We start from the raw sequence: 25,165 nt of genomic DNA on the forward strand, positions 1-25,165 counted from the left end.
TGGTAGAGGACATATTCCCGGCTCCGCTGCTGTTACGTAATCCAGAACTTATAGTAGCATTTGGCCCTACACACCTCGTTTACATGAAGTTTTATTGTTTATAGACTTAGACATGAGTTGTATAGTCGTTGACCTCACACTTTAATACGTTAATGTTGCTCAAATTAGTAAATACGCTACCGACGTGGGTTAAAAAAACTTCCAGCACTGACTCAGCTTTTTAGTAAAAAGGAACCTCTTCCAGCTCACACTCGCTCAGGATTGGGCACAGACAGTTTTTCTGTTGACCTGCGGCGGTTTCACACCGCGTTGGCTCGGTGGATAAAACGCAGGACTTGCCCCGAGTCTAAATACTCAGGACCTGGCCCTTCTGTCTCTCTCTCTCTGTCAGATGATGGATATGTTATCACAAGTTGACCTCAGTACTCTCTTGATATAATGCTCTTTTGTTTGTGTATCGCAGGACTGGAACCGTACATGGTACACAGCCAACCCCGACCTGACCCAGTGTTTCCAGAACACGGTGCTGGTGTGGGTCCCCTGTATCTACCTGTGGTTGCTCGCCCCCTTCTACTGTCTTCACCTTTACTGCCATGACCGTGGACGCATTCAGATGTCCAGCCTCTGCACAGCCAAAATGGTGAGACATCACTGGTCATACATACAGACAGCAAAACTTTGTAAGTTTCACCATTAAACCTCCCATCATTTCCCATCCTAACCAGGTTCTGGGCTTCCTGCTGGCATCCTTTGGCTTTGTGGAGTTCTTCTACATCCTGTTGGAGCGAGGCCAGGAGATCCAGCAGCACATGGTCTTCCTACTCAGCCCCATTATACGCAGCATGACTGTGGTAACTACTGCGGCTCTTTTTACATGTCTATATCAGTCCAAATCAAACTCAGATTTTTATTGCACTGTAAAAACTAAAACCACTTCAGAGCTTCGCTGATTTTCCATACATTGAGCGGGGGAAAGCAACATCCTGCAAGGTGGTGACTTTGACAAAAATGATGGCTCTTCATTTATCTGAGACAGTACGCAAAACTAAAAACTGCATTACCCAAAACCACTGGTCAATTTGGATCAGATATTATTGGAATATGTTGTTCATATTAAACCCCACACCCTTCTGTAAAAAGCAAACCTCACTTGATTTAAACTATAAATAAACAGTATTGTGATTGCACAATTTGCAGTGACTAAAAAGTAATTATGCAACAGAGCAGAGTCTCCGTACATCCAAGAGTTTTGTTTTACCGCCCTCTGATTTCTGGTTCAAACGGCACATATGCTGTCTTTCTTGGGTTTCTGTGAGTGGGAATATTTCAGCCTGTGGCGTGCTGGCTCACATGTCATTGTGCAAACACATAAAATATTATAGAGTGTACATATAGTATGTTGGCCAGACACTGAGGTGTAAAGCTGGGAAAAGATTTATAGTGGTCCCGGCATGTAAATATTACATTACCCTGTAAATACAGCCTTTATTTGACACACACTCAGAGAAGCCCAGAGTACATATGTAATGGATCAGTCACTGTTTGATCAGGAAGCGGTGTTAAATACGTAACTCCACATGCAATAAATATGTGATAACTGCTCAAAAACCATAAAGTTTCAGGTATTTTGAGCCAAAAATTCCACTAAAAATATATTCTTTCACTACATTGTGGTTTAGGCCTACAGACCGACAAATGAGAAGTTCAGATGAGATAATACGAGATGAGATGAGATGAGATGATGTTGTCTGACAAATTTGCATTGTTGCAGCACCTAGTGGACTGTAATAGGAGAATAACAAAGGAAAATAATACGAACAATAATAATAAGCATGAAAAATAATAACAACAGTGAAAATGATATACATATAAGGTAATAACCGTGACATTATTGTACATTCTTGCATGATAATATCGGGTGTAGTGATGGAATAGAAAAGAAAAGAAAAGAAAAGAAAAGAAAAGAAAAGAAAAGAAAAGAATTTATCATGCATTCCCAGCCCTTAAAATATAATGAAATACTTGGTGTAGTGAAGTTAAAAAAAAATTCAATTTAAGTGCTTTTTTTAAGCTTTATAGGTTTAAAGTGTCTTGACTAATCATGTGCTCTAATGCAAGCAAAGTTTATACAACTCAATTCCACATGATGGCAATTATTTTGGAAAAACATAAAACCCCCAAAATACAAAAGGCAATCTCAGACAATTGTAGTCTGTGTAAACCATAATTATTGTACACAGAGAGATGTGATCCCTATATAGGCTACAGGTGTACTGCTGCGGCCACCGGCTCCTTCTTTAAGCCCCATTGTTCTGACTATAATTGCCACAGTTGCCCCACCGCAGCAAAAAGGACACGGAACGGGCAAAAACTCAAAGGTCAAGGTATGGAGTAAAGCAAACTATACCACATACAGTATCCCCCTGTATGACCATATGAGAAGAGGTTTAGATCCAAAGCAGCACAAGACGTGTGCAGATCTCTGCAATCTGGATCAAATCTGTAGCTGTTAGACGTGCTGTTTGTCTCTTTCCTACAAACCACTTGCATCAAAGCATAATAGCCGCCACAGTCTGAATCGGGGTTGCATTTAGGGTGGGCTACACAGCAATGTTTAGGGAAGGGAGAGGCTGGTGTGCAATCAGAAAAGTTTTTAGTGACTTTTGTTGATGGAAATGTTTCCCAGAGCATCAGTCCCACTCATTTTCAGCAGATTTTAAATGATACTTAACCAACGTGTGTAGGCAAATCAGAAGAAGAGTGCAGCTCGACATGGGTGGCATGACAAGTTTAAAACGCTGTTTATGCTGAGAAAGACTGAGATGAGAATTACACTGGAGTGTAAAAGAGTGCAGAGCTGCGATGGGAGCAGTTGCTGTCTTCCTGTGAGTCTCTAAAGCCGTAGAGCTTGGCTTACAAAGCTTTCTCTTTCTGCAGTCTCATACAGTTCCTGCTTAGTCTCGCTCTCTCTGAGTCAGACAGCTTTGCCCACCTGTGGTCTTTTCAGACTCCTGAGTAAACAGCAGCACGTGTTTGGGTAAAGATGCACTGAGACTTCTCTTGTATCGAGGTATTCATCTCAAAAAAGGTCATTTATTTTGAGGATAGTTTCTCACAGCAGGGTGCCAGAAGACAGACATCTTCGGACCCGCATTAGAGCCTGCCACCAATCTGCCGGTCTACGCAAAAGACTCGTCTTTTTTTTTTTTTTTTAAAGGATTTAATTTTTTAGCTGCTGATTGTAGCCATGTAACCACCATCAGTTCCCTGCATGCAGAAAACGAACACTGTGCCCTTGTTGCCCCGGCCAATTTGTTTCATTGCCCTTCAACTCAACTTAATGTATGGGAGCGTTTTACAAAAGTCAGTCAGCCCACGAAGGAACCGCAGTCAAGTATTGAAGAAAAAAAATGCGCACACAACTCCGACTATAATCAGTAATACCATGACGTAAGTCCCCTATTCCTTCCCTCGGCACTGCGCACTTCCCATGTAATTATAAGGTTGCGTTTTGATTTCGGCTTCAGTGATGGAGTTAGTTCCGCCCACTGACTTGTACAAACAGATGGGCTGATGGTTCTCAGCAATATGGCAAGTCACAGCGGAAGGCTCGGAATAGGAAATAGGACCTTGCCTATATGCCGACCCAAGGGCGGCTTTAGGTTAAGGTTTGTGTTGGGGCTGATGCAGCCTCGTGAGGACCAAAAGGAACAAAACGTTCTCGTTGTAAACTGTTGATTTGTAAAAGACTTGATAAGTTTCTCTTGCAGCTAATGAAATCCTCTCAAAACATCAAAAATGGAGAAATCAGCTTTTAAGCTTGTAAAATCTGAATTTCAATGTGAAGGACAAAAATAAAGTCCTAAATAGCAATTCAAGATTAGATCTAAAGATCTTTATAACGACAAACTCAGACAAGGCCAAACGCTATGTACCACTCTTACATATTTCAGATCATTGGTTTGCTTTTATGATCTCCAGCATCCATGTTGCACTCGGATCAACCACCAAGGCGAGTTTATTTATATGGCACCATTCTCGCACAAGGCAATTCATAGGGCTTTACAAGGCACACCACAATTATGCCATAAAAATGTAAAGAGCATTGAAGTACATTGAAACAAAGTGAATAAGAAATCCATAGAAAGGGAGCATTATATCAGTAAAAGCTTCATTACAATACAATCAATAAAAGGAGTAAAATGTGTTGGTTATTTTAAAGCCTGAGTAAATAAACATCATCAAGAAACTTTGTCTAATGTGCTACCAGTTACTATCAAGATGTAAACACATGTCTTTAGCATTTAAAGAGCATCAAAACTGAGCTTAACAAATGTTCTCGAATTTCTCAGGTGGATTTAAATACAACTCAAATTGAGTTGAAGTATTTGCAAAATGCGAAAATAAGGAGTTGGTACATTGATCGAAACCTGAAATGTGAGTACATTTGTTCTCCCAGGCTGAGAGAAACGGAAAAACAATTGAGGAATGCAGAATAAAATTGAGGTCAATTCTCTTGAAACACTTGTTGAAGGTAATCAAATCAGGACCTCAGTTTGTTGTTCCCGTGTTCACTTCCCCTCTACTGTAGGAGTGTCTCTGGCTTCACAAGCTAGGTGGACTGCAGACTCTAAATTCCCCATACGTATGTCTGCAAGTGCCTGTCTATTTCTATTTCCCCCCTGATGTGCTGGCAACTATCATACGCTCAGGGAAATGAATGAATAAGTTAATCAGCGCCACACTAACAAATATAGAAGACGCCTGCGCAGTGTTTCTGTCAGCCTGGACGCATCAAGATGCTCTTGCTCAACCTGCAGAAGTCTGTACACGTCCCCTCATGAAGCACATCAGGTTGTTGATGCAAGAAACCAAATGACCAGACCGCTCGTTTATAACAGGACAGCACTGTGGCTCATCCCAGAGTAACCAATGTGGTACTCATTATGAAAGTCAAAGCCGCTTTCTCCCCACTTGGTGATGAGCTGGCATGATAAAGTGACGTCTCACTTGGCCAACCACTCAGGGACAGACCAATTATGGTTCGTTCACAGGCAGATGCTTGACTCCTCCGAGGACAAACAGACTGTTGTGTCCAAAAACACTGGATCGCTCTTATAGGAAAACATTTTTTCTTTTTACATCTTTAAGAGGGAGAAATATCAAGCAATGTGTGCATGACATGTGGCATACCATACATGTGTCATTTTTTTTATGGAGGGGAGTCAGCCAAACTACATTTGTGTCTGCGACCGGGGAATTCCCCAAATCCAAAGTTCTTTTTTGCAAAAACCAGCTCTCCTGCGTTAAAACAGTGCAAATCCAATTACATCTCCCATGCTGAAAACTTTGGCACTGACATTTGCAGCTAATATAAGACAAAAAAAGGCTTTGTTTTCTTCAAGCCAATGAAAGTAAAGTCACAACGGAATGAGAATTTGATTGAGGAATCTGGAAAAAAAAAAAAAATCTAAATCAAGAATTTAGTTAAGTCTCGCAAAATAGGGCAAACAACATGCAAAAAAACTGTTTTAAAAGATACTTTTTATTGGGGAAAGTATTTTTTCTGCCCGTGTTGCTCCCCGATGTGGCATCTCAACCACAAGTTTTGGCTCCCAGCTGTCGTTCTTTGGTGTTAAATCGTTTCCTCTCCTGTGCAGGGGGACCCACCCAATGTTAATTCTTTAATTAAGTATTTCTCTCTGTTTGTCTCTCTCTTCAGATCCTGGCCCTGTGCATCATCCAGCTGGAAAGGATAAGAGGCTGTCGCTCCTCTGTCTTCCTCTTCCTATTCTGGGTCCTGGCTGTTGTGTGTTCTCTGGTGCCTCTCAGAGCAAAGATTCAGCTGGCCCTGGATGAGGTAAGTCCGCTGATGAGAGTGTGTTTTGGCTGCTCCCTGACCGGGGTCACCACAGCAGAACCATCTGACTTGCATGTTTTGATTTGGCACAAGTTTTTAAGCCCGATTCCCTCCCCGACACAACCTCAGCAGTTGGGAGTTCAGGGTCTTGCTCATGGACCCACAGCGATGATCTGCCCGCAGAGGGATTGAGGCTTCCCTAACCTCTGGGCCACCGCTGCAAGTAGTTAGACCACCAGTTAATCGGTCCTCCGATCCATCTTCTATACTGCTCATCCTGTTCAGGGTCACGGGAGCTCGAGCAGATTCCAGTTGACTAAGAAGAAAGGGTACGCCAGTCTGTCACTGGGAAAACACACACACACACATTCACAGCTGCAGGCAATTTAAAGTCACCTGGGAGAGTGTATGGAGAAAACCCATGCACACACTCACACACACACACACACACACACACACACACACACACACACACACACGCACACACACAGCGCTAACAACTCCCAATTAATAGAGAAAATCATATATTCTTAATCTTGCATCATGCCATGGTAACATGCATCACCACAAAATCATATTGAATATAATATCTTGTGCATTTGAGCCTAAGGATGTACTGTATGTTTACTCCCAACACCTGAAAACCTGGCACTCCTCTTTTATACAGAAAATCAAGACGGAGTTGCAGCCAAAAGGGAATGTGTTTGTTTGTGTGTCCGGTTTGAACTTGATGAACCAGTGTTGTGAAAACACTGCCTGGGATATCTAATCAGGTCTCCAGCCCAGCGTCTAGACACAGGACAGCTTGAGATATATACCCAGTGTGTCAGCAGAGCATTTCCATTTTATCCCCCAATTTTAACCAAGGTAACCTAAAGTTATCACAACGTGTTGGAGGATGACACTGCCAATTCTGGTCAGGCCTGTGTGTGTTTAAGTTTGTCCTTTCTGCTTCCTGTGTCTCCCGTCAGACATTGCAATCATTGTTGTATGGGGTGAGTTTGTATTTCAGTGCATGAGGCAGTCGCATTTGCATTTCTAAAAAGAACACGCAAACACACTCACATCCATATTTCTGTTTTATCGTTCTCCGTGTGACATTCCCACACTGCTTGGGGGAGAGTAATGATGGCCCTGGGATAAGTGCTGGTGAGACATGGCAGCCCAGGGTCAGACCAGAGGAACGCCAGTGCTATGTTTATGGGCCTACACGGCTGTAAACACAGCCAGATGGAAATCTGTGCATCCGCATTTAATGCAAAGCCATATACAATTCAGACATTGTCATTTCATACCACCACACATCTGCACTGAGGATCCGCACGTAGTAACATCATATTCCTAGATCTTGCTGGATTCTACTCATTAGTTTCTCTCCAAGCTTCAATAATAACTGAATAAATGCAGACGTGGAAGCAAAGAGTAACTATGCATCAACCTAATTGTGTTTTTTTACATTACATAATGTGATGCTGATTTTTGCAAGACGCAGCTTGAAGTGCACTTAAAATAATGAAGACAAATAGAGCAGGGTTTATTAAATGGAGCCGTGGCTCGTCACCGCACCCTGAAACTAATAAAACAAAGGAAATGATAACTGGTTTTATTTTTTTGGGGGGGGGGGGGGGGGGGGGTTGTCACGCGCGAATCATTTAAAAGAGTTTGCTTTTGGAGCAAAACCAAAAACAGATTTTTGCTGAGGGCAGTTTGTGAAACGTTAACTAATTTTTACCAGTTGCAGTGTAAACGTGGTAGAAAAAAATGGCTTGTATGTCATCGATTCCCATTTCAACGCAATCAGAGCATAACAATCTCACAGTTGACCTTTTTTCAATATAACGACAATAATGACTTAGTCTTTTCTGAGAGAGCGTACAGTTCACATCACAAAGTGTTTCACAGGCAACATAACACATGTTACATAAAATGGTGTGCAAAATAGGATTAATATGCAAAAATACATGTAAGATGTAAAAAAAGTGTGTGTCATGTGTTGCAAAAGTTTTGTTGGGTGTTTGCATCAAACCACAATCCCAGATTCCTGGCAACAGGCTCAATTTGGTCTGTTAGGGATTTGCAAATGGTCCCCGAACAGCCCAGAAGTGGAACTTAATCCTGTGTGGGTTTCTTTTTTTTTTTACACTCTGTCTTGTTTTATGATGATGTTTTTGCTTGAAATATCACACTTTGTAAAGAGTAAAAGTATCCGTCTCTTGTGATAAATGTATGTGAAGAAACGAAAACTTCAGTACTGCTCACATGTGGCTACTCACACATTCTGTAAATATTTATAAAGAAAGTGTCTCATTCACATTGTGGCGTTGATGGTCTCAAGTTGACAGGGTTCATGTTTGTGGACTTTTGGCAATTCTTAGTTGTTTGACCTACATTTTTCCCACCCACTCTCAGACCATCCTGACCCTGTTTTTCACTGTGTGGCCGGATCCATTTGGCCCCTCCGTATCTCCTTTCTGGGCGCAGCACAATGCTTTTCAGAGAAAATCATTTTACTGTTTACCGTGGCTGCCGACTTGCACACACGCTGCTGCACAACAGCCTGGCTGTGGCAGTGGCTTGACCCAGTAGTAAACAATGCCCCTGCCAGAAACCGCATTTTCTGTATGTCAAGAATAACATGCAGGTTCTACATTTCACAAAAGTCTCAGAGTGGTTAATATCACAGCTGCTGCTTTGATTGAAAGTGAGGGTGCTGGTTAGTAAAACCACAATCTCCCTATTTACAGATATGGCCCCTTAGCGTGACTGAGAGGCAGATTTAACTGTTGCTTCATTTATATAAAGTACACAAAGTACCCCATTAAAGACACTGGGTTTTATCCCTGATTTAGCTTAAAGGTCCAAAATACTCTTTATTGTGTCTGTGATCTCGGTGCTTAAACTCTCTCCAGCCATATACAATATATAACCGAGGGAGCAGTCGTATAATGAGTCCGGTGCTGTTTTGAAATTGCTCACAAAGCCACTTCACCAATAAATGATGCAGTATACCACAGGATGTTGCGGGATTTTTTTTTAAGTAACAACATAAACACCCAAAGTACATTGTGACCCCGTGGAAATCCTTATGTTTTAAATTCCAGGATTACATTTTTGGGGGGGATTTTTGCAGCATGTTCCCACAAGGCCAAATGTTCACAGTTTAAAAATGAAGGCCTGTTTCACAAAACATGTCTGTAAAAGTTCCAAGCACTAAACATAAAAGTTCAATTCAGATATTCTAGCATTTTAGGTGTGTTCAGTCTGTATTTTTTTTTTTCCACAGGGTATTGCCTCCGACACCGTACGATACATCGCCTTCTTCTCCTACTTCACAATCCAACTGGCCCAGCTTCTCCTCTGCTGTTTTTCTGACCAGCGTCCGGAGGGAAAAAACGTCTTGGAAAAGGTAGGCAGAGGAGAATGCGTCCCACTTCCATTAAACGTATCGTGTCCCCAGGAAAGCAAAACGCATGAGTCTTGCGGTTTTGGACTTTTGTTGTCAGGGCACATTCCCCATTTGGAGGAAATGATGCGATCCACCTCCTCCCTCCTTCCTCTCACACATCTCCACTTTCTCCTCCTATGACGGTCGTGTGAATGAGTGTGTGCGTGTGTTTGACACTATTCTCCTACACGTCTGCGTGCCTTCAACACAACTCACACACACACTGTGAGATAACACCACGACCACTGCCTGAGCTCCGTGACCACACGGCCATTATCTAAGACAGATCTGACTCTCCCTTCAAACGTCAAGCTGGCAAAACGGTTTTTAGGCTGAAGATAGCAAGCTGACTCAGAGCATCTGACAGGTGAATGAAAATGAGATACCCATCAATCAAACTGACATGTGATGTCATATTTCCCCGGAGATAAACAATCGAAATAGCTGGAAAAGTCCCTAACAAACTGTTGGCGGTAAGGAGGTTGAGGGTGCCGAAGCCACAGTCTGGCGTGGTGGACACACCCATTGGTGTGTCCCCCTCTTCTTCGTTTTTTTCCTTCCACCTCCTCCTCCTCCTCCTCCTCTGGTTAGAGTTACTCACAGGAAGAGAGGAAGTGAAGGGACGAAAAGCAAGAGTGTGTCGGTAATGAAGGGAGCAAACACCCTGGTGAGGGGGTGGCAGGGTGGAGAAGATGCCATAAAGTATGCGGGTGAGGACAAACTTTTCTGTGTGCCTGCGTGTGGATCCGCTGGTCAGGGAGTTTGTGATGGCACATTTCCGCTCTGTCTACACCAAACCTCAACATGTCATCTTCAGGCTGCTGCACCAACACTGAACTCTATTTTATTCTGTCCCGAAGGAGTTCATGGCCTTTGCTCCTCGGGCCGGACCTCCTGAATGAACAGTGTTGTTTACACTCATTAGCGTTCTTAAACACACCCCTCACAAACACACCATTCAACCGACATCCTCAGTGACGCTATGTCCAAAAAGCCTCTGACTGTTAAAGATTTATTGCAAAAACAACTGTGACTCTGGTCTTTAATCTGTTGCAGAATCCCTGTCCTGTAAAAGATGCCTCCTTCCTCTCAAAGATCCTCTTCTGGTGGTTCACTGGGTAAGATGGTTCTTTGAAACCCCTAATTTTTAGTCAAGGACTGACTCACTGCAGCAACAGTTTGTACTTGTTTACAATAATATGTGTGTGTTTTGTTGATGATGGCGTGTGATTCACCCCCACATGCTCCCTCCCCAGGCTTGCGGTGAAAGGATATCGCACACCACTGCAGGCAGAGGATCTGTGGACCCTGAGAGAGGAAGATACGTCGAACAAAATCCTCTCCGAGCTGCAACAGGACTGGACCGCCGAATGTGCCAAAATTCAGAAGTGAGAATTATACATCAGCTTTTAATCTCTGTTGGTTCTGTTGAAAACAAACTGGATCGAACAATCCTTTAGTCTTTTCTTTCCTCTACACGTACAGACTTTGCAGGTGTTTTAGTTACTTTTGTTTAGTTTAGGTTTAAAAAGTAGGAGGTCATCATCATCATCATCATCATCATCATCATCATCATCATCGTCATCATCATCATCATCATCATCATCATCATCATCATCATCATCATCATCCATAAGAGTATAATGACTTTGTTTGGCAGACTGTTTATTTACTGGTTTAATAGAGCTCAACATGACAACTGAGCAATAGCAAATTCAACGAGAGCCCCTCTAATGACCCCGTTTTAATGGTTGCTGTGTATTAGCTGGCAGTTTGGGCCTGAATCTGCTGGGGAAGATGAAATGGGAACAACATGTGCAGGCCTTGCACATGCTGCAAGCCCCTCATGTTTACTCTGGCTGATACAGCCGCTTTTGACACATGCCTGCAATTCACTGTTCTACTCTTACTATTGTCATAGCTTTAACAGCCAAAGAATTCATTCCGTCTTTTATTGCAACATGGTTAAACACGGACACGGTGCTGGTCAAATTAATCCCCAAAGCAGATCTGTGGTAAATCCAAATTCAGGATTTCTCATCACCTCAGGCATCCAGGGCTGAAAATAGGTCCCAGTGAGTCTCCAGAGGACGTACAGAGAAGACAACAGCGCTGTGCCACTTTCAAAACATGTTAACATGATCCAGTGCTTTGGAAAGTCATTGTCAAGTCTAATAGCTCTGTCGGTAAACAATGCATTTCACAATTCTTCATTCAGTGGTGGAATGAACTACGACTTTTTTTCTTTTTTTTTTTCTTAAATGATGTGTTTTATTGTAAAGCAGTTAAAAAGCTGCCTGCTCCATGCTGGTGCATCCTTCGACACAGATGTATTGGTTTTAACTGTGTCGATGTTTGTCTGTCGTGCAGGCAGGAGAAGGACTTAACGTCGGGTGTGGCGTTGGGGAGCCGACTGCCAGATCAGGCCCAGCTCCTCAGGAAGCTGCAGAAGGAGCAGAGCTCTGGTTTCTTACTGCTCAGGACGCTGGCGCGCAACTTCGGCCCATATTTCCTGACTGGCACTCTGTGTATCATATTCCACGATGCTTTCATGTTCGCCATCCCTCAGGTGCTGAGGTAAGACGTGAGGGAAAGTGCACCTAATCCCAAAATGTGCTGTTGCCATGAGGGCAATCTGGAATTATCTAACTGTGGTGTGACTTGCTAATATTTAGAGATATTTGCTAAGTCTAAACCAAGAACTGTAAAGCTTTAGGGGAATTTTTTCGTGGCGGCGAAAGTCTCCCAAAATAATCCTCCTTCTGCTGTAATTGTGAATAGTTTGTGGGATGAAAACATCCAGGCAGGTTGAACTTTGGTAGCTTGAACGGAGGTTTTCTTACTGCAAGGTAGCATGAGGTTTGGATCGAGAGGCTGTTGTTCATTTAGTCAGATGCAACATTTTCACTGCATAAAGTCCCACAAACCCGGTGACATTGAGCGGGCAGTATTAAGAAAAGCATTTCCAAACCACAGCTCAGACTGAAATTACCTGGATGCACTGCAGCCCAGGCTGGACTTAAAAAAAAAGAAAAAAAAAAGGGGTTTATTATGTTGTAAGGGGAGTTAAATATCCAGTGCAATTTAGATAAAAAGAAGTTTTATTTTTATTTTCTGTCATAGAACGCCAGATAAAGCTTCTGCAGTGAGAAACAACTAGAGATCGCTAAGACGAGGAGCAAAATAAAGTGATTTACGACCCAGACGACCAAAGAACGAGCGAAGCTGGCAGGAAGGGAAACAGGTCATGGCTGACCCACCGCACCGTCCCACCAGTCAGACAGGAATGTTGTTGTTTATGCACAGCACGAAATCAGTGGAAGTGTTAATTACGGTCATGAAGCTGTGAGGAAGAAAAGCAGACGAGACCGCAACCTTCGGTGTTCCAGTGAGAAGGACGGGCCGTGAGTGAGAGGTGGCTCGAAAAGGCAGAAATGTCGTTGCACCACAATAAGAGAGCCGCTGGCCAAGTGTGAGGGCCGCCCGGCCACAAGCTGAGCTCCGCTGTGCAAACCCCCGAGCTACGGCCGGCTTCCACAGCAGCGCTCCGGGGAAATTGGTTTAACACGCACAATGAAAGCTCCAATGAAAAGACTGAGTAGATAACGGCTAAAACTATGTTCATCTTGCTTCGTGTCATTCTTTACAGGAAAATTTGAAAAATCCGGCTTTGATAGAAAATAGCAAAAGGCTGAAAAACAATCATGACCTTGAGTTTAGGGTTTCCATTGTAAGAACTAGCCAAGTTTACACGCGTGAGTTGAAACGGAGCAGATGAGTAAACTCCCTCTGTATGTGCCTCTCTTCCTCTGCAGTCTCCTCCTGGATTTCATGAGAGACGAAGACGCTCCGCTGTGGAAGGGCTACTTCTACGCCACTCTGATGTTCCTGCTCTCCTGCCTCCAGTCGCTCTTCAACCATCAGTACATGTACACTTGCTTCACAGTGGGAATGAGGGTGAAGACGTCTGTTATGGGCCTGGTTTACAGAAAGGTGGGTAAATCTCCCTCAACCAATAATTGCTGAAAATTGACACAAATTATGTCTTGAATGTCATTCCAGACTGCAAAAACGAATGATTAACAGCTTTCGCCTGAGAGAAATGATTGTGTAAGATTATGCTGTGTATGCAATGCACTGACAGCTAACATATATGTGTTTCTTTTTTTTTGTCAATCCAGTCTTTGGTGATAAACAGCTCTGCCAGGAGGACTTGCACTGTGGGTGAGATTGTGAATCTGGTTTCAGCAGACACCCAGAAGCTCATGGATTTTGTGGGGTACTTCAACGCTGTCTGGCTGGCTCCGATCGAGATTGCTCTTTGTCTTTTCTTTCTCTGGCAGGTATGTGAAAGTAGAAGCCGTGCACAGTGCCTCCCATTCACGCGCAAATGCAGTTTTATCCCCTCACACGGTTTTATCCCCTCTGTTCGACAGCACCTCGGCCCATCGGCTTTGGCAGGAATTACCACCGTCATTCTCATTTTCCCCCTCAACGGCTTCATCGCTAAGAAAAGGAGCAAGTTGCAGGTAAACGCTCCCACACGAATCCTTCACACTTTCTGGCGAGTCAGGTCAGGGATGCCACAGCTGGTTTAGATAGTGGCTGAGGAGCTGTGTGGGTGTTTGGCCTGGATGGTACATTCTCTCTTGTCCTTTTGATGTCTGGCCCATATAATGCGTTCGAAAAACAATGACAGGAAAGGGTGGGCAGTCGGACATAATTTTTCATTTCTTTGGAAAAACAACAGAGGAGTCAGTAAATTTGGTTGCCCGTTTAATCGGAATAATGCAGTGACCACATTCTGGCCCTTTGTTGTTTCCTTGTTATAAAAATCGCTAAAATGTAACAAGCAATAAATTCTTGGTGAATTTAACGAGTGCTATGATGTTCGGGAAAACTACTGCAACTGTAATGGGAGCAGACTAACCCATGTTCACGAATGCATGTATTGTCTTTGGTCTAGTAATTGTCTATCCACAGAGCCCGAGTTTTCCTTCGTAAATTTTTCAAACAATAAAAAGCCCAAACTTCTTTGTCTGGTCAACAGGAGATTCAGATGAAGTTCATGGACGGCCGCATCAAACTGATGAATGAGATCCTGAATGGGATAAAGATCTTGAAGTTTTATGCCTGGGAGAAGGCCTTCCTGGAGCAGGTTTTGGGCTACAGAGAGAAGGAGCTGAAGGCCCTGAAGAAGTCTCAGATTCTCTACTCCATCTCAATCGCATCCTTCAACTCCTCGTCGTTCCTGGTGAGAGCTCTCAAGCAATCCGTCACATCTTTTGTAAATTCTTCATGCAAGTTAGCGTTTGCAGGGAGCACAATGCTAAGATGGAGAAAATATAAACACACACACACACACACACACACACACACACACACACACACACACACACACACACACACACACACACACACACACACACACACACACACACACACACACTACCCTAGTTGTGCCCAACATTTAACTGTTACAATCAAAGGATAGGGTTCATACATTGAAAAGGAATTCTTGTGCTTTCTCCTGAAGATCGCCTTTTCCATGTTTGGAGTGTACGTGATGCTTGACGACAGGAACGTCTTGGATGCACAGAAAGTGTTTGTCTCCATGGCACTGATCAACATCCTGAAAACGCCTCTGAGTCAGCTTCCATTTGCAATAAGCACCACCATGCAGGTTGGTGACGTTTCCCGCAATTCCCACCTTTTGCTTTGCGATGGCTTCTCTACACTGCTCGTCTGACGAGGAGGATTTTCACCGGTCACATGTTAAAATGAGACTAATTGACTGTTTCAGGCTGTAGTTTCTCTGAGACGTCTGGGAAAGTACCTGTGTTCTGAGGAGCTGAAAGTGGACAATGTCTCAAAGTCTCCATTGAGCCCCGGTAAGAACCCGGCCCTTACATAAACGATACACGACTATACTGTCCTGTTTAATTCCGCAGATTTCCCCTGTTTGGTTTCCATACGGCCAGAAATCATAGGCTGTCATAATCAATACAAGCTGCCCTCAAGATGTTGTTGTTTATAACTGCGGAGTACCACAGCGTTGTGCGGTTCATGTGCACTGTCACTTCCTGGGTCCCGGGCTGACTGGCAGACAGCAAAATTATAGGATGTTCCCGTTTAGTGGCTGAACGTAAATCACAGCATGAATTCAGACATATGATTCAAGTGAGAAGTGAAAAAGAAAAAAGATCCGATGTACTTTTCTGTCTGTCATCTGTCAACACTTCCTAAGACAGCTTGTGAAAAAAAGCAGCAGCTCTGTAATTTGTATGATTAAACAAATTCACTCGTAATTACACCCAAACTGCACTCTGGTGAATACCTTCAGGGGCAAACTTTGTTTTAAACGTCTGGGTTTTTTTTTTTTCACTTTCTGTTCGTTTTGGTTGATTTGTCTTTGATTAGATGGGGAAGACGTGGTCATAGACAACGGTACTTTCAGCTGGTCTGCAGAGGGCCCTCCGTGCCTCAAACGGTATGTTACAACAGCAGAAAATCAGTTAATTTCTACACATTAAAAGGGGATTTACTGGACAGTTCTCTACTTCGATGTCAGGATCAACGTACGTGTGCCACGAGGGTCCCTTGTTGCTGTGGTTGGAAACGTGGGCAGTGGAAAATCCTCCTTGTTGTCTGCCATGCTCGGAGAAACGGAGAAAAGAAGTGGCCAAGTTACCGTCAAGGTACTGAGCTTGTGCTCCATGTGCAGGCCCTATTTATAGTTTGTGGGTTGCATTTAATAAATACTGGTGATCTCTGTTTTGGTTCGCAGGGCTCTGTAGCGTATGTGCCCCAGCAGGCCTGGATCCAGAACGCCACAGTCCAAAACAACATCATATTTGGCCGCGAGAAGCTAAAAACATGGTACCACCGTGTGCTGGAGGCCTGCGCTCTGCTGCCCGACCTGGACATCCTCCCTGCTGGAGACGCCACAGAAATAGGAGAGAAGGTAGTGTATAGAGTATCAAAAAAGTATTAACTCCTAATGCTTTGTGGCCACCCCGTGTCGTCATCTTCTTTTCTTTTCTTCCATGCAGGGATTAAACTTCTCAGGTGGGCAGAAGCAGAGGGTGAGTCTGGCCAGGGCGGTCTACAGAAAGGCTGATGTGTACCTGATGGATGACCCACTGTCTGCTGTCGATGCACATGTGGGCCAACACATTTTCGACAAAGTCATCGGACCGAAAGGACTCCTTCAGGACAAGGTGAAAATCTGCACAGTTCATTCGGTTCAACTCAGCTGTGAAAAACCCAAACATGTTTTTATGACACCTAAACCACTTAGCACATGCTCAGTGCTATTGTTACCATAGTATGTAAACCACCACATTGCTGACGCTTTTGTTCTTGAGCAAGCCTTCATTTCGTGCTGGATTCAGCTTACATCCCGGTTCTCTGACTTGTCTGGCTTTGCAATATAGACCCGCATTCTGGTGACCCACGGGACGAGCTTCCTGCCACAGGCTGACCTCATCCTCGTGCTGGTCGACGGAGAAATCACAGAGAGCGGCTCCTACCAGGAGCTCCTCAGCCGTCACGGTGCATTCGCTGACTTCATCCACACCTTTGCAAACATAGAGAGAAAAGAGAGCCCCATACAGAGAGGTGTGAAGAATCTCAGGGTTTTTAAAGCACGGAAATTTGAATAAATCACAGAAACTTATCAGGCTTTTCTCACGCAGCTGGCTCGAGGAGGTCCAACGCTCGTCTCAGCATGGTCGACTTCATGCCTTTCTCCAGAGACCTGTCACAGGAGCAGCTCATTGGGTACGCGAAGAAGTGTGCGAGGAGCTTCATAAAAACACTTCTCATCCTTGGCATCTTTTCTATAAGTTTGACTTCTGATCCCTCATTCTCATCCAGGGGCGATACCACTAATACTAACCTGCAGAACATGGAGCCTGTGACTGAAACAGACCAGGAACAAGTGCTAGAGGACCTGGGCAAGCTGACTGAGGCTGACAAAGCACGCACCGGGAGGGTACGTCTGAGAATCACTGGACCCAGTGACCAAACAGCAAAGATAAAAACTGACTGGATATGTGGTAAACATAGCAGGACATTCAGTAACCACAAGAAACGCACGTTTCCTCAAGAAGTTGTGGAGTCCATAAGTACAAAATGTGTTTTTCTTTTCACCGCCAAAAAATGGATATTAATCCAAATAAACTACAAATTGTTGATTGAAAGACAGTTTTATATATATTTTGAATTAAAATGTGTTGTTTTCCAACAGGTGAAGCTGGAGATGTACAAGAAATACTTCAAGACTATCGGATTGGCCATCATTATTCCCATCGTCTTCCTGTACGCCTTCCAGCAGGGCGCCTCTCTGGCCTACAACTATTGGCTCAGTGTCTGGGCTGATGATCCCGTCGTAAACGGCACCCAGAATGACAACGATATCAAACTGACTGTCTTCGGAGCTCTGGGATTCGTACAAGGTCAGTTTGTCCGTCTAATGTATCCAAATAGCTTGAACGCCAGAAAAGTTCTAATCAGCTCACATGCAGCGTAATTCCTCCTCAGGCATCGCTATCTTCGGTACAACCGTGGCTATCTCCATCTGCGGCATCATCGCTTCCCGTCACTTGCACATGGACCTGCTCATCAACGTGCTGCGCTCTCCCATGTCCTTCTTCGAGAGCACGCCCAGCGGCAACCTGCTGAACCGCTTCGCCAAGGAGATCGACGCCATCGACTGCATGGTCCCCGACGGCTTGAAGATGATGCTAAGCTACGTCTTCAAACTCATGGAGGTGTGCATCATCGTGATGATGGCGACGCCCTTCGCAGCCGTGTTCATCCTGCCTCTGGCATTCCTCTACGCCTTCGTCCAGGTACACTTTCTGACCACGTTGAGTCCTACAAAAAGAACAGTGGCGACAAAGTGCTGTACACAGACATGAGATCAAAGAATTTGAACCAAAAGTCATAAACACAGATTTATTTAATAAGCCTCAATCATGAGTACCTGGGGAAAATATCCACGGGCAGACATGCAAACCATATGAAGAAATAACCGAGCTCTACTCGTTCTGAATCAAGAGTCCTAACCACCGAACCACCATGTGGATCATAAATCCGAGACTTTGAAGTTGAGTTTTTCTCTTATTATTATTTGAGATCGGTTTGTTAATCATGGCGCGCCAGCCTCTGGTTTCCATTGCTGCGTATTATTGGAAAGCTCTGTGCTCCAAAACCAACTTTGCTGATTTTGCCTCTCATTTGTAGTTTGTTCTCTACCTGCTGACATCAATGTTAGGCACATTCAGCTTGAATCAGGGGGGAAAGCCCTCAGTGCTCAGGACTCGCTAAAGCCGGTGTTTTACTTTTCCACTGTGGGCCACAGAGCTTCTACGTCACCACATCCTGTCAGCTGCGCCGGCTGGAAGCTGTGAGCCGCTCACCCATCTACACCCACTTCAATGAGACGGTGCAGGGCGCCAGCGTCATCCGGGCTTTCGGAGAGCAGTCCAGGTTCATCCTGCAGGCGAATGAAAGGGTCGACTTCAACCAGACCGCCTACTTTCCCCGATTTGTGGCCACACGGTGAGATGATCTGCGTTGATTACAAAGTGCTTTAAGTCTGTCTCGACACTCATTCGCTCACGTAGCACTTTATGGCTGGAGATGATTCATTGTTTTACTCGAAGTGACGTCAAGCTGAATTACTTCTGGGCTGAGTAATGTTGACATATTTTAGAACTGAACCACATCTAAGCAATTGTAACATCCGCAGGTGGCTGGCTGTCAATCTGGAGTTTGTGGGTAATGGCGTGGTTTTAGCTGCTGGAATTCTCTCTGTGATGGGAAAAAGCACACTGAGTCCAGGAATCGTCGGCCTTGCAGTATCGCACTCACTCCAGGTGAGAGCTTCTACACACATTTTCTTATTCAGAAATAGCAGGAAGATGAGAAAAATATAGTCTATATTATGAAAAAAAAGTGTTTATAAATGGGTCAATAATAATTACTTGGATTGTATTTTACAGGTGACTGGAATCCTGAGCTGGATCGTGCGATCCTGGACCGACGTGGAAAGCAACATTGTTTCTGTGGAGCGAGTCAACGAGTACGCCGAAACTGCTAAAGAGGTCAGTGTTCCCGCTACACCTACACAGTCACTGCTGAGAACGCTCACTGCAGCACTGTGCTGGAAGAGAGCTTGTTTGTTCTCCTCTCACCCTGTTATTGTCTCTCACAGGCCAGTTGGACTCTCGAGTTGAGCTCCTTGGCCTCGACCTGGCCCCAGAAAGGCACCATAGAGTTCCAGGACTACGGGCTGCAGTACCGTAAAGGCCTCGATCTGGCTCTCAAAGGAATTACACTGCATGTTCAAGAAAGAGAAAAGGTGATTTTTTTTCTTGAGTAAAAAATATTTGCCATCTTCAATTCTAGCTGTGATTGCAATGTTCTGTCAGACATAATTTCAGACTCAGGAGCTCTTTCACCTCTTTTTCAGATTGGGATTGTGGGCAGAACAGGAGCTGGAAAGTCCTCACTCGCTTTGGGAATCTTCAGGATCTTAGAAGCAGCGAAGGGGAAGATCTTCATTGACGGAGTCGATATTGCCGAGATCGGACTCCATGACCTACGATCACGCATTACCATCATTCCTCAGGTAGAACATTAGTAAAGACAGAAACTGCCTCTCTTCACACAAACTGTTTGCAAGAGTTCGGTGAGGAATAACGTCTGCTGCCGTCTGCCTCAGGACCCGGTGCTGTTCTCAGGCTCCCTCCGCATGAACTTGGACCCCTTTGATATCTACACAGATGAGGAGGTGTGGAGGTCACTGGAGCTGGCTCACCTCAAAAACTTTGTGTCTAATCTGCCTGACAAACTCAACCATGAATGCTCAGAGGGAGGAGAAAACCTCAGGTACATATGAGTGCGTCGATACGACACGTCGTGATTCAGATAAAAACCACAAGCCATTGTTTCACGCGTGAATCATTGCTAGGACGTCATGTACACAGCTCAATACGTACTTACTTAGTGTGTGACTCTGTTCTGTTTTCCTTCCTCGCCTTTGTCTGCGTAGTCTGGGTCAGCGCCAGCTCGTGTGCCTCGCCAGGGCTCTGCTGAGAAAAACCAAGGTTCTGGTTTTGGACGAGGCGACGGCTGCCGTGGATCTGGAGACCGACACACTCATCCAGTCCACAATCCGCACGCAGTTTGAGGACTGCACTGTTCTGACCATTGCTCATCGCCTCAACACCATCCTGGATTACACAAGGTAACATGATCCCCACACTGTTCAATGCATTTCAGTGTATGACAATTAGAATACTACTACATTTTATTTATCAATGAACATGTCAATAGACAGTTAAAAACAGTTTTTAAAAAACATGTTGGTGGAAATTCAGACCTCCATCATCCGCATAACAGTGTATTACTATATCTATGACAAATAGGGCAATGGTGGAGGAGATAGATGGTAAAGAGGATGGGGCCTATTACAGAGCCCTGGGGGGCACAGGAGGAGAGGGAAGATAGAGTACAAAAGATTTTAATTGAACAAACTGTTCTTTGAGTGTATAACACTTAGTGTTCAACTGTTTTGCAACAGATGCATGAATTTCATGCAAACAAGTGAGAATTGTTGGCCATATAAACACTTTGACTCCTCCCATTTTGTTCAAAGTCAAACCAAATAGAACTGATAACAGCTGCAGGATGAAGAAAACAGCCTTTATTGTCTTTTTTTTTCTTCTTCTGCAAATATGAGACGTTTAATACAGATTTAGTACATCCACGGAAATTATGAGGCTATTTAAAAAAAAAAAAAAGAAAAGACATTTTGGTTCAAAACGTAAGTGACACTTTGTGAAGTCCTGCAACATAAACTTCCTGACATGTTACAAGATATTTTGAAAACACCTTCACAAATTCCATGTACATGTGTCTTTAAAAATTAGAGTTTGGTAATACATTCAGAGTATTTTGTCACTACTTCCTCATATAGTTTCATAGATAAAGACACTCAAATAGTAAATATCATTCACCATAAATCTTAAATGTCAGTTGCAGCTGCACGATTTACACACAAAAAAGCCCTAAACTTTATCAACGCAAAAACAAATGTGAGTCACTGTTGTGTTTTGGGCGGATTGAGTTTTTCACGGAAGAAACAAACACATATTTTCACTTTTGTGAGGAATAACAACGAGATATGGAATCTAATCCGGCGTCTCTCCTCTTTCCTCCCTTCGCAGGGTGATTGTCATGGACAGGGGCCACATTTCTGAGATGGACACTCCAGCTAACCTCATCTCACAGCGGGGGCAGTTCTACAGGATGTGCCGAGAGGCCGGGCTGGTCTGAGTCTGTGCCAGACCCACCACCCCACCCCACCCCCACCCCCACCCCCACCGGTGAAATTATCGTGTGGCTCTACAACGCGTATCGAATCGGGCCATCTCAAGCTTTGCGGCAGCTGGATATGTTTCTCCACGAGGGCATTGTCGATGAATCTCAAGAGCAGCTGCTCAGCTAGTCCCTACAGTATTTGTTGGTGCAACAAAAGAAAGCTACAGTGGATGGTTGAGAGTCTCCACGCTATAAATATTGTATATAGAGCCGTGGAGTTTAGTTTATTCCATTGGAGGGTTAATGTCAAAGGCTGGAAGAAAAGAGTACAACAAATCTTAGGGATTTGTTTTTAACCATTCTCTTCAAAAACGGGAGCTATATTATTTTTCTAGTTTTTATAAGTGTTTATAAAGCACATGACGTATTTTTTCGTGTTATCTCAGGCTTCAACATCGACGTTTACTCATACTTTTATAGCCTTGTATACCAAACAAAAGAGGCAATTTTGTAATTGTAAACCGATTTTTAGAGAGGAGAAAAATAAAAAAAAATATCTATTTTGTCTTTATGTCCCAGAAACTGGGACAGGAAACATTCTGACACACTAACCTTCAAAAGGTTCATGCTGGCAAATGTAGGGGAAGCGAGGTTTTCAGAGCCTTCGAAATCTGAACTGCAGGAAGCCAATTTGGATATTTTATATATATATACAATATATATATATATCTATATATGTCAGGGAGAAAGAGGAAAACATTTCAGTGAGCCAAGACATTAACAGTCGTCCAACTATGTTGTGGCTGTTGTTTATTTTTGTCAAAGTAAACCCATAAAAACTCTATGGAGACCTTGCTGGTTAAGATTTAACCTGATGTTTGGTAGTGAAAACCGCCATGAATGAGGAGAATGCTTCCTTCAAAACAATGGTGACAAATCTTTGTGTTGATTGTCTCTCTGCCTGCACCACACACACTCAGGCCATTCGCAGAAGATAAAACTCAGTATTGTTCTCGTGGTGCTGACAGGACAGACTGTAAATAGTCCACGTTCACTTTTACTCTCCAATTCAAAGAAAGAACCGTGTGAACTTTTCAAAGAGAAGAAGCTGTTTTGTCTTACTGGTTTAGACAAGAACTTCTAAGAGAAACCCAAATGTTTATTTATGTCAGGTGACAAATGTATTATATGTCCTTAAAGTATTGAGGATGATATTATATTTATACTTTTTATAACAAGCTTGATCATTTTTCACTGACCTTTTACTGTTAATGTACTGTCTTGTTCTATACATCATGCTGGATAATAAAGTTTATTTGAACTATTTGTCTGACTCCAATTTCTTGAACGTTTGGGGAAAGAAATTCCTCAAAGTATGTCGTTTAAATAAAAATGAAACCACAAAAGGAAGGAATGCAAGCAGCATAAAAAAAAACCCAACTAAAAAACAATGTGTTATTTCATAAATTTAAAGAAGTATTCTCAGCCCACAAGACTTCAGGATTAAATTACACAAATAATCCTAAATGTGATCTTGAGGATTTTGTCCCTTTCCAGGTGTTTTCTGCTTTCCTCTATAATTTGTTTTCCAGTGGGAGCGGTAAGAAATGAGGTGTCCAAGAATAGTAGCTTTTGCAGCATCCCAAATCATGGCAGAGAACACAGGTGAATTTTTATTTCCAGCCAGAATAGTGATCGGTTGTTCTGGAAAAAGGGACAGAAAGAGTCGTTATTCGAAAATGACATGTTGAATCTCCAAGCGGGGTAAATATTGGGTTAATGTATAAATTAACTGGGGCCTGGTTTGACAGGACAATAGGGTCTAAACAGCAGGTCTGGACAAAATGCGCAAAAAGCTTTGTGCAATTAAAAAAAAATATCTCGTATAGAACGTGATTTGTGAGGATGTCAATAAAATGTGTTGTGTTTTGTTTTACAATTTAAGTTACCAAATGTCTATCAGTCCGGTATCTGTACATACATTTCTAAGAACAGCAGATGATCTTGGGTTAGATATGTTTGCAGAGGAGGACTTATCAAGAGGCGTTCATTAAACAATTAAAACCACTGGATAAGAAGCCCACTATTTCAAAAAGTGCAAAAATAACAAATTGCAAACTGCAATAAAGTGCATTGGAGGATTAACAGGAGTGTGGCTTCTCCAGCAGCAGAGCTTAGAATGATGTTGAAATTTTCTTCAATGCATTCTACTGAATTGGATGAAACCCAGTAGAAGCTGGCCAATAGAAGGCGCCAGGGTGCTGCTATAGCTAATAATAATGAAGAATGAAAATCGCATCCTAAGCAACTTACCACCAGCCGCCACTGGTAAAACCACAAAAACTCCATGGGTGATACCAGGTAACATTTAGGTGGTTATAACTATGCTAAATACTCCCATTCAAAATCATAACTAGAAGTTAATGAAAAGAAACGCTTGTTACCAAATAAACCTCAAAACCAATCACCTAAATAATAAACTAAATTATAAATGAGTTGAAAATGTATTACATTATTACATATTGCACCATTATTACATAATTCGGCGCTACACACCCACACCTCAAAACATTCACAGCACACAAACGCCAATATGTAAAAGAATCAGCCAGTCTTAAATACACATATATTGCTTGATGCTCAATTTATCAATCAATTGTTGCAAAGCCTCCACAGATGACCACCTGACAGGGGACATACCCCGGCCAGACTTCCGGGCAACAACAGATGTTCAAACAAATCAAAATCAACAATTGTATGCAATTTAATTTATAGGTGCAAATAGTGTCATCTTAAAAGTGCGGTGTGCCACTCAAAGTGCTTGGTTGACATTTAAAGTGGTGGATGTAAAGTGTCGTGAGGAACGAACTGCCTGTTTGTTACATTAGTCAAAAATTGAGCCTTTAATCACAACATATCTCACTTCCGCGTCCTTTTCTTCACGCTTAAAGATGAAAGGAGGGTTCTAATTAATGAGGATGGCTTTACCCTTTTTAGTCTGTGAATGGGAGGAGGAATACACTTGGCCTAGCCAGTTCCTCCTGAGCTTCAGATGTTCTGTACCAGATAGTCTTGCTTCCTGAGCAATGCAATGAGATTTTTGTTTTCTCAGTTATGGTAATTTTGGGATTTATTTATTTATTTCTGCATGTGGGCACAAATGAATTCTTCAAACCATAACAACAGAATTACATAAAAACACAAACAAATAAACATAACAAGCCAAAATGAAGTAGTACGATAAATAACGCCCAACCATAACCGAAAAGGAGCAGGACGAAGGCTAACCTCATTTACTTCTACCTCTATTCTACCTAAACAATGAATCATTTTAGATCATATATACTGCATATATAATACATATACACTTACATACATAAATACATACCTACACCTATAGCTACATATACAGTATATACTCATACCTACATATACAAATTAACAAGAAAACTAGTAAATACATAATGTATGAAAATAATATCAATAAATAAATCATATATACACCAGTGTCACAGCCCGTCCTGAGC

At 43.0% G+C, this 25,165-nt stretch overlaps 1 protein-coding gene across 1 annotated transcript in view; it reads left to right on the forward strand.

Moving 5' to 3' along the window:
• abcc6a (ATP-binding cassette, sub-family C (CFTR/MRP), member 6a) overlaps nt 1-22,964 on the forward strand; it is a 24,549-nt gene extending 1,585 nt beyond the window's left edge. The window contains exons 2-31 of the mRNA XM_080463763.1: nt 464-640; nt 726-851; nt 5,723-5,860; nt 9,144-9,266; nt 10,362-10,423; nt 10,562-10,693; nt 11,676-11,882; nt 13,121-13,298; nt 13,487-13,648; nt 13,742-13,834; nt 14,356-14,559; nt 14,842-14,988; nt 15,109-15,196; nt 15,726-15,795; nt 15,877-16,003; nt 16,093-16,269; nt 16,358-16,525; nt 16,742-16,925; nt 17,003-17,087; nt 17,184-17,301; nt 17,557-17,764; nt 17,850-18,160; nt 18,673-18,872; nt 19,063-19,189; nt 19,316-19,417; nt 19,528-19,674; nt 19,786-19,944; nt 20,038-20,204; nt 20,368-20,562; nt 21,545-22,964. Coding sequence (XP_080319889.1) covers nt 464-640; nt 726-851; nt 5,723-5,860; nt 9,144-9,266; nt 10,362-10,423; nt 10,562-10,693; nt 11,676-11,882; nt 13,121-13,298; nt 13,487-13,648; nt 13,742-13,834; nt 14,356-14,559; nt 14,842-14,988; nt 15,109-15,196; nt 15,726-15,795; nt 15,877-16,003; nt 16,093-16,269; nt 16,358-16,525; nt 16,742-16,925; nt 17,003-17,087; nt 17,184-17,301; nt 17,557-17,764; nt 17,850-18,160; nt 18,673-18,872; nt 19,063-19,189; nt 19,316-19,417; nt 19,528-19,674; nt 19,786-19,944; nt 20,038-20,204; nt 20,368-20,562; nt 21,545-21,653 — 4,491 coding nt within the window. The 3' untranslated portion in view covers nt 21,654-22,964. The remainder of the gene's footprint in view (nt 1-463; nt 641-725; nt 852-5,722; nt 5,861-9,143; nt 9,267-10,361; nt 10,424-10,561; nt 10,694-11,675; nt 11,883-13,120; nt 13,299-13,486; nt 13,649-13,741; nt 13,835-14,355; nt 14,560-14,841; nt 14,989-15,108; nt 15,197-15,725; nt 15,796-15,876; nt 16,004-16,092; nt 16,270-16,357; nt 16,526-16,741; nt 16,926-17,002; nt 17,088-17,183; nt 17,302-17,556; nt 17,765-17,849; nt 18,161-18,672; nt 18,873-19,062; nt 19,190-19,315; nt 19,418-19,527; nt 19,675-19,785; nt 19,945-20,037; nt 20,205-20,367; nt 20,563-21,544) is intronic.
• Nucleotides 22,965-25,165: the final 2,201 nt, after the last annotated feature.

The sequence above is a fragment of the Lipophrys pholis genome, assembly GCF_963383615.2.
Source record: "Lipophrys pholis genome assembly, chromosome: 5".
Taxonomy (NCBI): domain Eukaryota; kingdom Metazoa; phylum Chordata; class Actinopteri; order Blenniiformes; family Blenniidae; genus Lipophrys; species Lipophrys pholis.